Below are 16,652 nucleotides of genomic sequence, written 5' to 3'. Positions count from 1 at the left end.
GTTTCACACTTTGGGCTCTTAATGAAGGAAGTAGGCAGTGAGAATCCCAGGCATACATTCCCAAAGATTTAAGAGGGCTTGGCATCAAGTCCCTAAGGTCCTCTTTTTAATCAAAACTTTCTCTCTTTGGTAGTTTTTTTAGCGCTCCTACATGCCACACATTTTCCAAATTGGACACTTCCACTGCTTGCTTGGCCTGGATGATGTAACCAACTTATTCACACGGTGGCATTTCCAGTGTTAGGGTACCTCTTGGTTATGTGAGCTATCAGGGATAAGCCTGACTTGAATTGCATACTTATATTAAGTATTCATAACTGTATCCAGGCTGAAGTGCTGTATTTGCTAGATTGTTCTGACTTTAAATCAAGACGCATTCAGAACTGACATTGATTTTTAAAATATCTTGAATGCTAGTACAGTTCAGAAAATGAACACTATGGTGTTATGTTTTTTGTTTTGTTGGTTTGGGGATTTTTTTTTTTAGTGTGCTGATGTACATCTCAAAATAATCTCTATACTCTAATAATTTTATGGGAAAACATGTTGGGGGAACTTGTAATATTTCCAAGTCAATATACTTTCATTAAACACACAAAGTCATCGTCATACTTCGAGGCTTGGGTTTTTTTCCCTTTTCAATATTATCTAGAAATAATTTTAACAAGATTTTTTTCCTTTGGAAAGTTGGAAGCAAAATATGAATTATATATCAAGACCAATCACTCAAGGTACTTTCCTAAAGAGTGTCCTTGGAATCCAATTGCTATTTGCACACACATTAATAAAGTGCAAAGCTTTTAAATCTAATTGCTTCAAGTTGAATGGATGGGTCAGTGCCAAACAAATTGATCTCATTCACAGAGCATGGTCTATAGCAAACTATAACTCCATTACAATGAAAGGGCTCAATTCAATAAATAAAATACAGATTTTTAAAGTTACCTGAGCAGCGATTTAAATGCTTTGTAGGACTGTATGTGCAAGCTGCATTATTTATCTGAAACTAAAGCCAACACACACTATTCGAAGAGAGTTTTAATATTTGACACGGTGTGTATGGGTTAAAGGCTGCATGTCTGACAAAAAGATCACTGGAGTGACAGGACTATCAGTTCTGTCAAATGAAACAACTAGGGGTCAATAGTGGCAAAGACATACCTGACAGTATCAAATGAAAGGATGACCTTTTGGGCAAGATCTTGGTTTGACATTTAGAAGTTCAGTCCCCATTTCAGGTGATCCCAGTAAATTGCCTACTTTCTCTGTACCCCCATGCCCCAGCTGGAAAAAAGGGGACTAACAATCCTTTACCTCCACATTTTATGTGCTGTAGGGATAATCATTAGGTACCTGCCTCAACAGAAAGAGATCGACGTTGAAAAGTGATCCTTGAAAAAAAAGTTATAAAAATGTATCTTAACAAAACCCTGAACAAGCAGTGAACAAAAACAATGGCAAAACCAGCAAATCTATGTACAGAAACCTGATTCTATTTACTTCTATGAAAATTTCAGCATGAAGACTTTTCCAGTAAAAAGACATTACTGAAAACTAAAACTCTCAGATATTGTCCTTACAACACAGTTTATGTCCTACCCCACAAAGGATGCTGTCAGAGCTGCTTTTATTCTCTTAGCACTCACACTGCAAAGGAAATGATCCAAAAACCTGGAAAACTGTCTCCTTTCTCAATAAGACTAATATGAAGGAATTCTGCACATTGCTGTTTGCTTCATTAAAACAACGAACCAACCAACAACAAAAGCAGGGAGTAAAATCTCTACTGCCTACTGATATACAGCTTTCCAAGGGCTGGAGGACAACACACCATGCAAAGTGCGTATCTGATAAGAACTGCAAAGGCAAACAGGGTCAGCTCCTAATTTGTCACTCTGGAGACCACACACTGCCCATTCGAAAAGATGATGTAAGCTCCAGCCCACAACAAAGTGCTACCACTGCCAGCCTGTCTCTCTTCACTCCATATGTGCAATGCCTTCGAGTCCCTGGTACCTTTGAAGAGATCTTCCATACAGTACCATTAAAAGAATTAGAAGATCTCCTTATATACCTTTAAGTAGTTTCTCCTTACCCCATTTCTCTTCCCAGAGGCCAGAAAGTATTTTAGACCCCTCCTTTGTCACACCCTTCATGTCTCTATACCTATCACCCCATTCTCCCTCTCTCTTCTCCCTGCAGACCCTTTAACACATGGTTTACATGCACTGCCTTGAACCTTCTCTTCTGGTCTTGGTCTAAGTTCTCTTCATTCGGGTTTCTACCTTCTGCATTTAACTGAAACTGTTCCTACTGGCATTCACTTTTCTTAGCCAAACTGTAAAATTGTTACTCTTTTCTCTTTGACTTGTCAGGTGGTTTTAATACAGTTGATCACGTTTCTTCTTGATAAACCTCCTCTTCCCAGCACTTCTCTCCTGGGTTTCTTCCTATGCCACTCCTTCAGCACAGCCTCTCCCGGGGATACTTTCTGTGATATTCTTCAAGTTCCCAAGGAGGGTCCCACACCCATTCACTCTGTAATCTCCTCTCTTTACATTAACTTCATCCAGCAAGCAAACTAGCGAAAAATCCACTGCCATTCACATGCTGATGAGCCTTGATCTACTTCTCCGTGACACATTTTTCATATCCTGTTCAGTCTAAATTGTTAGCCTGCTTTCTGGATACCCTCATAAGCTTCATGTGGATAATGAGATTTCTCAACCCTCTCCCTTCAGGGAAAGGAAATCCTTTTTCTCAGTCAAAATGGACAGCCAGAACATCAGACCTGCCAATTTGGACTACAATCCAAGTGTCATCTTTGACTCTTACTTCTTGCAAAGCCTTTCATCCAGGATAAGCCCAAAAGCTCTCAGCATTTTTAAATACAACCTCTCTAATAAACAGTTCTTTTTACCCATCTGTAATGCTAAAACTCCTTTCCCAGCTCTGATGACATTATATATTGACTGCTACAGTTCATCTTTCTGACCTTAAGAACTGCAAGCTCCTCTCATACCTCACGGAAATTTCTGCCCCAAAGAGGATCTCTAACCCCTTGCTTTGATCATTTCATCCATCTCTTCATATTGTTTCAATAGTTCCCTTGTTATCTGTCACATCAAAGATATGCTAACTATTGTCACTTCCAACACTATACACTTTTTATTCCAATCTTCCAGGTTACCTCTAATTCATAATCAAGATTTTGGCCTTGGTGTCAACTTTCTTCAGCTACACCTATTTATAAAAAAAATTTCCACAAATACCTTAAATTAATTTTTTTTTTAAAATGCTAGTTTTTAAGATCCTGGTATGAAGATGCTATTTCTGTCATTGAACAACTTCCATCATCAATCCCTTTTACTCCCCAGGTATCTCTACCTGTCACCTCTTGCAGTCTGTAAATTCTTTGGGGACACACATTCATACAACACGTAGTTAAACAACATCCCAATTCATAAGACACTCAAGTATAACAAGCATACTAGTTATAATAGCACCATAATACTAACAGTAGCAGTAGGAAAAAATATCAGCATAGGACTATACTCTCTTTTCAAAACAACTCTAAAACCCTTGCTAATTTTTAAGATATTTGCCACCCTCCAAGGTACAAAGGTAAATGAATGAACTGACACATCATGCTTTATTCTGATGATATACTGCTCTATTTATTTGACACAGAACACTCTTTGCCTGAGGAAAAGACAATCTTATTGCACAGTTACAACACTGTCTCAAGTTATAAGCTTAATTTAATCAGATCTAACTGCTTGTCCTTGATGAACAAGGTTCCCAAATATTTCTTCCCTTACATTTCCAGAGAGCTCCCCTGAGCCTCTATTTTGGATTTTTTTAGGAGCTCTACGCTTTGGACTGTAAAGAAATGGGCATAACATTCAGTGTTGTCTCCTACTGTCCCAGTTTTGGCTGGGATAGAGTTAATTTTCTTCATAGTAGCTGGTACAGTGTGTTCTGGATTTAGTGTGAGAATAATGTTAATAACACACTGATGTTTTAGCTGTTGCTAAGTAGCACTTATCCTAAGTTAAGGATTGTTCAGTTTCCCATGCTCTGCCAGTGAGGAGGTGTACGAGAAGCTGGGAGGGAGCATGGCCAGGACAGCTGACCCGAACTAGCCAAAGGGATATTCCGTACCATAGAACGTCATGCTCAGTATATAAACTGGGGGGAGTTGGCCGGGTGTGGCCAATCACTGCCTGGGCATCGGTCAGCGGGTGGTGATCAATTGCATTGTGCATCCACTTGTCTTTTCTTGGGTTTTATTTCTCTCCCTCTTTGTTATCTAACTTGTCATTAAAATTACTATTATTATTATTATTATATTTTATTTCAATTATTAAACTGTTCTTATCTCAACCTACGAGTATTACTTTTTTCCCCGATTCTCCTCCCCATCCCACCGAGGGTGGGGTAGGGAGGGAGGTGTGAGCAAGCGGCTGTGCGGTGCTTAGTTGTCGGCTTGGGTTAAACCACAACACCTACACACTGGGCAGTGCTGCATCAACAACGTTAACCCTCGCACCTAGGCTGTGCGCTGCCCGGCCAATGTAGAAATAACTTGAAGAGAAACAGAGCATCAGTCCTAGGACATCTTGCTTGGGATTAATCTTCTCAAACCACGGTAAATCTTCCCCAAGCTTTTATCTCACACACAGACAGCACTATACTGTATGCTTCAAGCAATTAGTGAAGGCTTAAATCATTTTCCAAATTAGTTTGAAACTAAAAATAAGTCTTGGGTAAATATAATTTTATTTCACCTCCTAAAAGTGATTAAAAACCTCCTGTGAAAAGATGCAAAGCAGGTGCAAATTATTATCAGCAATTATTACTCATCCCTTCTAAGGATAAATGGCCGCCTTCTATAACCTCTGAAACAACTAATGAAATGAGTCAGTGATTTTCTTAATCCAGAACACCAGGTCTAGGAATGCATTTTAGGGGAGAGACGATTGACTGACTGTGCAGAGCCCTGCACTCCAAGTCAATCCTTGTGCTTAGAGGAGCTTGCAGATGTGTCCACAGAACAAGTCAACGTGTAACTATGGTGTGTACACAGTGGTGTCGAAGGTTCAAAAATTGAATATAAAATAATTGCAGTATGTATTTTGTAATCTTCAAAGTCAAGCTGCCCTAGCATAGTAACCTGAACAATACACTGAATTTATATGAAAAAGTAAAACTGGAAGATGGCAAATAGCTTTTGTATGGCCATTACTTTTTTCTGATTTTTATAAGGCAAACATATTTTCTCATGTACCTGTACTGCTTCTGCTACTGTCTTACAATGGGCAAACACTGGTATAGTGATGAAATGCAAATGCAGGAGCATATTTTAAAATTAATCATCCATAATTAATTAGCAATCTCTGCTTTCTGGTAAATTATACCTAAATTGCAGAAAATTATCCTTGCTGGGAATGATAAAGTCATCTGCAGATTTGCAGTATTTTAGAGAAACGTTTTGCATATATTTATGTATTATAATGACCACAGATATGTCAGAGTATTTAATCTAACTTTCCACTACATTAAAAATACATATATATGTAATATATATTTTTTTTAATCTTTAAATTGCACAGTATTCTGGGAGCCAGTCAAGCAATCTGAAGTAAAATAATTTGGAAAAAACAGCCATGAAGGAGTAGGTGGAGATGGGGTTAGTTTTTGGTAGCCTTGGTTTTTCAGTGCTCGCTAGAGAGTTGTTCTGTCTCAGCTCTTGCAAAAGCCGACACCGGGTGCTATTAAAGACAGTACTAAAGAAGGTGAACTGCATGTGGCCCAATACAACACTTCTGTGTTTCCAAGTCATTAATAGTTCCTCTTCCTTAAAAAAAACGCCCATAAATACAACCCCTCCTGACAGCTAGAATCCCCCAATCTTGAGGTTAAATCTGTGCAGAGAGCTACTTCTGGAACTGACTGAGTTAACATGGGGTTACCCTGGAAGGAGAAACCTATGAACCCCAACACGGTGCTACGGTAACACCAGCTCCTGTTTCCAGGACATGAACATCAGCCTCTGCATCCCGTTGCCTTCCACTGTACAGACATGTCAGCTTTTCCAGGGCCCTCCCATGTGAACAGGCTTACTTTGCACTATGCTGTGCAGCTTCCATATTTAACAGTGAGATTGAAGAAAGATAAAAATATAATAGATGAGAAAATTAACAAAGAGGATGAAAAAAAGAAAATTAATGAATGAAAAAATAACAACCAAAAAAAAAAAAAAAAATTAATGAAGCTCACGAGACAAAAGTTAATTTAAAATATTTCAACAATTTTGTCAGCCAGATATTTGGCAGTTTCCTTTAGACCTGACATTCTTACTTGTGGACAGCAGCAAAATTTTCAGGAATTGAGTCATGTTTTAGCAACCAAACACCTGCAATGAAACAAGGATCCAAAAGTACACTGAGGAGCAAGCATTTGGAGCAAGAGGAATGACCAGTTCCTATACTTACAGATTTAATGACATTTTAAAATAAATGATCCCCTATAAATGCATGCCCAGTCATCAGATTCAAAATATGAGCTGAAAAACCTAGTTCCTTCAGACCAGAAATATTACTGACATTGAGGGACTTAGTAAGACTGCTAGTAAAGCAGTTTCTAGACTCATAAGGACTTTGTGTAACTCATGCTAATGTATTAAATTTTCATAATTTTTTTCTCAATTGACCCACAAAGCCCCACAAAACTGCTATCAGTTATTGTTGGAGATGTACAAAATTAGATTCAAGCCTCATGTTTCTCATGATTTCAACATTCAGGTTCAAAATCTGATGCAACAGTACGAGTGGAGTAAAAAAAAAAAAGACTTCTAAAATTATTGTCACTTAAACATACCTGCAGTAGTAAAAGGAATGTCATTTACATGAAGCTATGTAAGCAATTCTGGAAGTCATTTATTCACCAAATTATGATTCCCCGCACCCCCTTCACAGTGCCTACAAATCTATAACGACATATGTAAATGATTGTTCCAAACATATTCTCACAGTGACCCCATAGCTTGGGCTAATCATAGTGAAACAAAATATGGAAGGGTTTGCGTCTTGGGTTTTTTTTGGCCCAGTGGAAAGAAACCTGCTTCTAAGCCAATTTATCCCAAAATGGGAGGTTTTGTTTTCACTTAGGTTTTAGCAGTTTAGTGAGGTTTGCTTGGGTTTTAATTATAATTATTATTCTCTTTAAGCGCAATGAGTCTTACTGTATTGCAAGTGTCAACAATAGCAGACAAGTTTTTAGCTCAGAGGAAGAAATAGAAAACCAGAGGAGGATTTAGAAAAAATAAGGTGGGTATAATTTAACTTGAACTATTGAAAGAAGAATGTATTATTTCTACAGTTCTGTTACCAGCACTCACAAATCACTACCAGCTCTTTAAACAAAGAAATTGCCTTCTAAAAACAGAAGGGGCTTAATATTTTTTTCCCCAAATTATTCACCAATATTTCAAGATGTTTATATACTGTATATAAAACAGAGACACAGACTAATATGCTGAACATTTGCAACATAAATAAAAAAAGATGTATGCCAATATGAAATGCCAAGTACCAGAAAATTAGTATTAAGCTTTTTTTCCTGTTAAATTCTAAAAAGTAAAGGTCTCTGCTTCCTGTGAAAAACCATTTCATACAATTGCTTGTGGGTGCAGACTGTTCAAGATGGTATAAATAATTCCTGCAGCTCCAGTCAAGTAATAGCATGTCACCAACTGTAGAAGGAAAAAGAGAAGTCTGGAGCATTGTTCACAAACAAGCGCCAACTGGGAGTGCTCTGGGAGTAAGGTACTCAGCATCCTCAATGACCAGGAATGAAGGCAGGCCAGAAATCAGCGTGAAATGATCCCAAAAGCCTAAACCAAAAGCAGAATATCTATTTTTGTTTTTAAAGGACCAGTCAGAACATTTGACATGAACTAGGGTAAAGGAGAAACAGAGAACAGTCTTTGATTTCCAGTGGGGGGACAGAGGTGACTACATAAACAGGGTGGAGATAAATTGTAACTGTTTAACAAACTTAGTAGTATTCTGGAAGTTTATAGCTTCAGCTCAAATTGGAATTGCAGTGATTCAGATAACCCTGCTGCAATGATACAGGGTTTTATCATTAATTTTTAATGCAATTAATCTGCTCTCTTTTATTATTCATTTTTTTAACTTGTTTACTATAGTAGGCATGCAAAGAGTTCTGCTTTCAGCTGGTATGCTGCAGTGATATGCATATATACTAGCAACCTATCGCAGCGAGCTTACTAGCTTACAGGCAAGATAGACTCACAAGTAATGATATCATTTTCAAAGATGCACCTAAACAGAAACATTTTTTCACTTCAGTGAAGCTGCCAAAAAACAAGTAATGCTGAGTTAAAGGGTTTGTAAAGCCAAGAATTCCTTCTCTTCTCAAATCAATAACCACATGCAACTGTGTTACAGCCTCCATTTTACTGGTTTTCAAAAGTAAAGGTAATAATACTGGAAAGTAGGATGATTGAAGTCTATAAAGCAACAGATATCACCTACGGTTTTAAAGAAAAATCTCATTAAAATACATATCCCAAACAAACCGTATGTGTTCTTTGAAGAAGAAAATAACAAACCCTCCACAGCTAATAGTTACTGCACATTTGCAATAGGAAACTGAGAAACACTGAACTACTAGATCTCTTTCCTCCTCTTCAAATATGTTGTATACAAAATGTACAAAGACTGAATTTATTCACACAACAAATGTTTCCTGACATGTCTTCAGAAGGACCCCTGGGTCATCTAGAACATCTTTCAAACTAGTTCAGGAAAGACTGCTAGACTAAGTTACCAAAGTGTTTTAGCTAGCAAACTCTTGAGCACACTGAAGAACGATGCCTCACTGACCTCTCTCACCAAGTGCTCACATTATCTAACTGACGTCCCTGTTAGAAAGCATTCCCTGTTTAGCTTTGGGTTATTACTTCCTGTTAGATCACCCATAATCACCCTAAATAATTCTTCCTCCTGCTGCTCCTCATGTTTCTTCTCAAGTATTTCAGTTATATTCCCTTAGGCAGGCTGTACATAGCGTGTTCCTGAGACCTGTCTTCATAGGTCATGCTCTCCTATCCTTTTATCATTTTTGTCACCTCTCTTTGAACCGTTTTCCATGTGTCAATATGTAGAGCCCTTGATGATAAAAGCAACTCATACAAATATACCTCTACTTGCAACCAAAAAAATGTATCCATTGGTAAGTGGAAGAGGCAGGTGAAATCTGGCTGTCGCAAAGAGGGAGTCTTTTGAGTCTCAGATCCTGCGTCTATGCCAAGGAGACTAACAGAATAGCTGAAAGTAATAAAACTCCTTCCCATTTCTGAATTACTAGTTTTTCTTCTTTTCTTCCTATATATTTCCTTGCAAGGAGATCACATAGTCTTCAAAACATAAAATCATTTTTGCTGTTACATGCATACCTGTTACAATTGAGACTGCTTTTGCATACAAACTGAACTATGGCACCTGGCCAAATATATCAGGGATTTTTGCAGGTGGAGAAGGGAATATTTTTCTCAAAATGACTAAGGAGGGACGCACTTTCTTTAGATTAGGTTTGCTTTAATCCCAAAGTGACCTTTTAATGCAAAACCTAGGATAGCTAACATTTTATAAGTGCATTTACCTTCTGTTTTCTGAATAAAGGCTGATTCCATGTTTATACCTACACCATTGAAAATATTTTTTTTACCCTCTCTTCCTCTCTCTATTCTTACAGTCAGTTTTATAGCACAATATTAAACCTTGAAAACTTATGAAATGTCAGTAAATTCTGCTGCAGTAAGCTTGACACATGACAGAAACATGCATTGAGGATGCTAAGCCAGTAAAGTGAAAATGATGCCTAAACAAAAATTAATGAAATAATCCTAAAATTGAGGTCTTCTAGGATTTAGAAAGTTTTTCACGTATGAGATGTCACAGTCTCCTAACTCTGTGCATCCAAAGTCAGATGAGATCTCTCGGGCCCACCCAAGAGATGATAAGTGAGGCTGAAATCTGGATCCATATTTTTAGCAGGAAAAATGTATCACTTGCAATATCGAAACAGGCAAAATAAATCTTGTGCCAGCTTCCAATGGCTGATGTCTATGACTTGTGCTAAGAAAAATTTGTTAAAACCATTCATATCAGGGTTTATAATCCAGACACTGTCCAAGAAAGCCTCTTATTTTTGTTCTGCACTCTCTGGGAGGGTTTGTGTGCAACACCTGGTTTTTATGAAGATATGTTATTAGCCAATAGACATTAATAAGATCTAGCTGAAGTTTTTCAGTCATTTTTCCCCTGCTACAAAATATCAACTCAGCAAAACTGAAAATCTTAATAAGGAACCTCTTTTTGATATGGAATTTTCCATTTCCAGAAATTTATGGGAAAAAAGCTTTAAATCCAATTTCTTCTCTTTGTTCTTAAGTTCTTATTTGTAACTTGAGCTAAAATAGAAAAGACGAAAATAAATATACCCAACATTTAAAAATAAAGTCTTTGAATTTTCTTCTCAGGTTACCACTTACATTTTTTGAGAGACCTAGAATTTTTTGCCAAAACAGAAAAGGGAAATTGTTTCAAAACCTCAAACAACTTCCAAGGTGCAGAGCCACACTGGTAACAATACTAGTCAGTATATAGGTATATAGTACCTACAGCATGAAATATTTACTAACTGTGGAAATATGTAAACCCATTGAAGCCACTTACTGCTGCACATTGTGAATGATGTATTTCTGTAAATTATGTAAGAATATGTATTTCATTTAAGCTGAAAGTTGTTATTCTAGACTGTCTGAAATTGTGCTGTAGATAATTAGTTGCACTTATTGACAGAGATATTGAGGAATCACCGTTATTGTAACTCTCTACAAAATGTACGCCCAGCCTCCGCTAGCAAAGGATTCTTCCCTACACCGTGCACCTCTCATCTCAAGCCTTTTGAGAGTTCCTTTCTAAGATTTAAATTTTCTTTTATAAAGCTTTTCTGAATCAATCAACATTCAATATAGGAAGATTGCCAAATAAATTACTTTTCATTTCTGCCCACAGTTAAACTCCTGCAGGGATCTGGAAATATATCAAGATCATTAGCTTTAATGCCTATAATACCCACTGCTTTAAGGTGAAGTAAGTAGTAAAACAGTTAAATACACTAGCCCCTACACTCGAGAGACCTGCAGGGTTCTGACAGTGCATGCATGTAACTCTTATGAACATTTCTGGAGCCTTGTGCACTGAAGGGGAACAGACTTTCTACCCAGCGTGGGTCTGAGTAAAACACACATGTTGATTTCTTCTTAATACTTGGTTTGGATACTTTGTTAGGACTCACTGGAAAACTAAGCAATGTGTATTTTTGCTGGAGGCCTACTATGAAGCAAATAAAACCACTGACCCAGCTGCATATAGCTTACTACACTTTGAAGGCAAGTACTCCCTCATTCCTCTACTGAAAATCCCTATATATGCACAAACACGAGTAGGATTTGTCCCTGTGCTTAGTCTTTCCCAAGCTACCCATTTGCCTCATTTATTTATGATAAAATTTACCCTATTAATTTAAAAATCCCCAATGAAGATAAATGTGGAGAATTTACTTATGCTGAGATGATAAAAAAATTAGTGAGCTAATCTAAGTTGATTTTTTTTTTTATTTTTTTTTTAATTTAGCAGGCTTTGATGCAGCAAAACTGATAACTGGACACAGGTCTCATCCACATTTTAGTTTCTTGGCTCAGTCTTATCCCTGGTTAGTTAAAAAAAAAATTAAAAAAACTATTTTGTTGCCAGATTCTTAGCTAACAAACACACGTAAAGTTATACCGAGCATCCAACTCTCATCCTCAACTCTGACATATAAATCACTGTAAAATAATTCATTATTTAATATTAAAAAAGCTGGATAAAGCTAATTAATGCCAAAAATTAGCCCACAGCACAACATTAATTACAAGTTTGCCCAACAGCTACCTCCCTGTCCTAATTAGCCTCACTGATTTCAAGAAACCATTAAGAAAAAAAGACAAACATATAATTCCTACATCATACTTGATAAAAAAATCTGCGATTCAGCTTTCAAACATCAACAACGTGCCCTTTTAACATGACTTTGGAGATTTCCGCAGTAAAGACGACTCTCTCAGACACGTTATATTTCATTTCTAATAGACTATACTAGATTTTCTGGTCACTTGTTGACAGTGGTTGAAATCCAGGTCAAAAGCATTGGTATGGAAGACAACCAGAAAAAAAAAATTGCCCCATAGAGCTGTATGTTATATTGAATGTGCCCATCTGGCCCACGCTATCCCATTTGCATTAACTACAAAGTATGCATTACATGGAGTACCTGATATTTCAGTTCTCTGGCACTAGAGTCTGACAATCTTATTTGACATTTACCAAGCAGCATTGTCAAAATCTACCACTTCAGAAAGCGTGGCAAGGTATCACATAAATCACCATATATGTTCCTGAAATGTTGATGATAAAAACAACCGTGCACTGACCTCATTAATAAAAGTCTGGGCTCCCCGTGGGCTTAGAAGTAAGATAGCCCTTCGCAGTGTGTCCCGATAGCGGTTCAGCTCTTCTGTTTTCATGGTAGTGAAAAGGTTGGCAAAGACTCTGCTGATGTTCCTGTCCACTTTTTGTAATGATACATCAAGTCCCAGTCTTGAGGCCTGATCGAGAAATCCCTGCAGTCCGCGTATATCTGTAACACAGGAGGGGGAGAAAAAAAAAAAAAAAAAGAAAAGAAAAAAAAACCACTGCGTCAACCTTCGCCAGTTAGGCAAGCATCACTAATTAGGTGGAAAAAGACTTTTCTATTGTCTTTCCTGCAGTGCTGTCAGAAGAAGAGTATTCCACATGGCCATCTTCCACAGCTCCCTTTCATAGCCAAGGCCAACAGGGAAACTCCATTACTTTTCCCTGGAGGTCTCTGAATGACTCTTTGGAAGAGCCAGTTCATGTATTTGGGTGGCTGTGCATACCTCCCCAGAAGCTCAAGGCCACAGGGCTTAACACTGCACAAACAAAAAGGCAGTCCCACCCCAACAAATATCACAGGTCAAAAGCAGAAATCCAGTAACAGATGAATAAGCAAGGGGATAAATCACTCACCCCTAAGCTTTGCTCCTTCTACCACAACCTGTCTTACATAAGATCATGCCTGCTTTTTCCAAGAAAAAGCTACAATATCCAGAATACACACAGACCTCCTTTTGACCCCTTTTTTCTCCTCTTCCTCTCCTGTAAATGACTTACCTAACCAGAGGTTTGCCATTAACCTGTAACCCTATGAAAGAGTACACAAAGCCCCAAACTATTAGGATATATTATAGTGTAAAAAAATTGGCTTTCAGTACGGGAAATCATGCAAACAAGCCCCTTCAAAACCTGTTCCTTTGAGCTCTGTCCCTCGAATTCAGGCTGATTGAAAAAAAATATATTTTCCTAACCACATTTGTTAGGACATTCACAGGGAGGAACACACATTTCATATTACATTCATGCTGAAATCTGCTTGTTCAAACTGTACTCTGTCTTCATGACTCTCAGCATTTTTCTTTAATAAATGTCTAAGGTTCTATTTTGTAGTGAAATTTAGACCAAGAAAAAGGTCAAAGCTTATATTGAACCAGGTTGCTCTCAAAATTAACAGTGACCTGATCACAGATGTACCATGTCATTAGGAGCCCTTAATTTTACGAGAAACACGTATAACTTGTCTTGAATAAGAAGGTATTTAACCCTCTTTTCTCACGTTCATTTCTCATGCTTTTACCATCAAATTTCAGCTTACTAGATTGTAACAGCTGGTGGGTTTTGGTTTTTTTTTTTTTTTAAATCCTGGAAGTAACCATCTTGTGATGAAATTCTAAGTATCAACACCACAGACACCTCTAAAGACAGAGGACTGAAACCCAGTCTGATTCAAGTCAGTAGCATTCCTTGCTGCCCCATCTGAGTGGGCTCTTCTTAGACCACCACCAAACTTGGTGTTGCATGGCCATAGAACACAGATGTGAACTTCACCCCCTAAAAAACATTGTATGAAACCTGACATAAGTAACATCTTGTGAGCATAAACCAGTTAAAGAATTTAGCTCATGTACAAGTGCAATATATTAAGGTCACCAAGGTAACTAGCAAACATTAGATCCAAAAGAAAAGCACTGAAAATCACCTTGAGTAGCTTCGTACTTCTATCCAAACATGGGAATGTTTGTTAATGTGATTAATTCAGCTTCAGAAAACAGCTGAATTACAGAGAAACATCCAAAAGGAACAGAAATTAAGCTAGGGATGTGCCAACCACAGCAGACTCTTTACTGCCTTTTTAACTCGGGTTTAGTTGATATGATCATCACTCCAGCCAACCCCATCATCAGGAAAGGTGCACTCATGAGGGTTTTGCTGGTGACTTAGGCAAGTCTATAGCAGTTTTATCACACTGTCAAATACCTGCTAGACTTGCTTACTGTCTAAAATCGTGAATCACTGAGGAAAAGAAGGAGTTTATTGTTATGCAGGCATTTCTGGAAAATGCCAGAAGACTTCAGCACTTGTATAACTGCTAAATATTGCAGGTGTGCTAAAATAATGACGGCGACAAACAACTATTGTTTACAGGTTAAAGTATTTTATTAAAATTGTCAAGCTAAGTTTGGATTTTGCTAATTTAAATTCAGTAAACTAGCATTCATTACTATACCTATGCTCACTTTATGGATCTGTGATACATGAAACACAAAGATTTTTCTTCTACTGATGTTTAGTCTTTCAAAATTACTGCATTGCTTGACAAGCAGTAAGAAAATTCCCTTTTTTTATAGTTCAGTAACGACTTGTCTTTTTGTGCAAGAATCTAAGTTATCACTGCACAAAGGAAAGCTGTTTACAAAAGATTAACTGTGCTGATATTGCGCCAGGTTTTTTTGCCTTATGTTTTCAGCTGACCTGCTGAATTACTGGTTAGAAATATCGTTGTAGATCAGTGCAAAATACTTGATGCCCATGGTAAGACTATTTGGACTTGGAAGACCATTTTGCATTCCCTTACAAATTTTTCCCCTGAGGAAAACAGGCTATTTCCCAGTTTGAAAAATAGAAAGGACTCCGACCTTTTTCCAGCTTGAGAACAAAGCAAAATTTGAAATGGAAGAGACTGTCCAAGCTCAAATGTACAAGCACAATCTGTCAGTTTTTCACAGATATAACTGAATGTGAATTTATTCAGTGCTGGCAATTAGAAAGAACGGCATGACTGTATCTTCCTGAACACTGAGGTGCCTGGTCCTACATGACACTGGGGAGGAGGAGAAAGCTTGGTGGGAATTCAAAGGTGGAAGTGGGAACTGAAGAGCAGTCTTTTCAGAAGTGACTAACAATTTTAGGTGCCTGCATGTTGGGATCTTTTTTCACAAATAATTATTTGGAATCATTACCAAGAGGGCAATCTTTTCTTAAAATGTATCAGTACATAAATACACAAACACATGCACATATGCAGGAGCATCTGTTTATAAATCATAATGAATTAGGCTCAGTTTTATTTTATCTGACATATCACATAAGAAAGTGAGTTTGATGCCCTCACTTTTTTTCATCCATTTAGTAGATCACAAATCCATGCAACATAAAAGAAAAATCGAGCTTTGTTCCATGGCAGCTCAAACAGAAATACTCAGAGAAACAGTTATGAATTTCTTTCCACTTCCCATAATTTAGGACAGTTAATCCTCCATTTTCTTCAACACTAAAAGGAGTCTTATAAAATTCACATAGAATTTAACAAAAATAAAGGATTCTACAAATGCTTTTGTCTGTTAAAATACATGTGCTTTCTGTCTCTTGCAGTCTTAAGAGTGACTTTTTATTAAAAAGTTCAGATTGTAACATTAAAGTGTTATCCTGAACTATTACTAATAAATTAATTCTTTGTGCCCATTTATTTCATACTTTCCAGGAAAAGCATAGCAATCCAAACTCAATCACAAACACTTCTGTCTAGAATGTCTGACAAATGAAAGACCACTTTGCTGTAACTACACAACCTACAGCTACCTCTGCCTTCAGTTTTCCAATGAGTTACTTTTACTCAGGATGTAGCCCACATTCAACCATAAAAATCACATAATACTATTTTAATTATCTAATTGCCCACCTGATTTGCACATACTCAACATGCAGAATTTCAGAGACAATATTTGAAAATTTCTCCTTAGAGAACATCAGTTTCTTGAAGATGATGTAACACTTGCACTCCAGAAGGAAAATTACACTATACAAAATGCACTCAGGTGAGCACTTCTCAAAAAAGTGATCTGTAAAACCATCTAATAATTGGATATGTTTACAATACTCTAGTGTCAGCTACAATCATGTGAAATTAGCAGGTTGGAATTGGAACTAACTCACTAGAGTTTCATAAGAAAAGCAAACTTCTTATGAACTTTGCGTCTCTTCTGTTACACCTGGCTGGAGAGAGAATCTCTGTGGCTGAGAGTCTCCTTTCTAACTCTGACAGATGTACCATATGTTCAGGTATGACAATAGAGGAACGAGACAATTTCAGGGATAACT

At 37.4% G+C, this 16,652-nt stretch overlaps 1 protein-coding gene across 8 annotated transcripts in view; it reads right to left on the bottom strand.

The window, feature by feature from the left end:
- Window positions 1–16,652, bottom strand: part of GRID1 (glutamate ionotropic receptor delta type subunit 1) — a 562,508-nt gene that overhangs the window by 238,297 nt on the left and 307,559 nt on the right. For all 8 annotated transcript variants that reach the window (XM_030030252.1, XM_030030245.1, XM_030030247.2 and 5 more), the window contains exon 4: window positions 12,572–12,777. In XM_030030252.1, coding sequence (XP_029886112.1) covers window positions 12,572–12,777 — 206 coding nt within the window. The remainder of the gene's footprint in view (window positions 1–12,571; window positions 12,778–16,652) is intronic.

Source organism: Aquila chrysaetos, chromosome 11, assembly GCF_900496995.4.
Source record: "Aquila chrysaetos chrysaetos chromosome 11, bAquChr1.4, whole genome shotgun sequence".
In the NCBI taxonomy this organism is placed as follows: domain Eukaryota; kingdom Metazoa; phylum Chordata; class Aves; order Accipitriformes; family Accipitridae; genus Aquila; species Aquila chrysaetos.
This window is presented reverse-complemented; position numbering and strand designations above follow the sequence as displayed.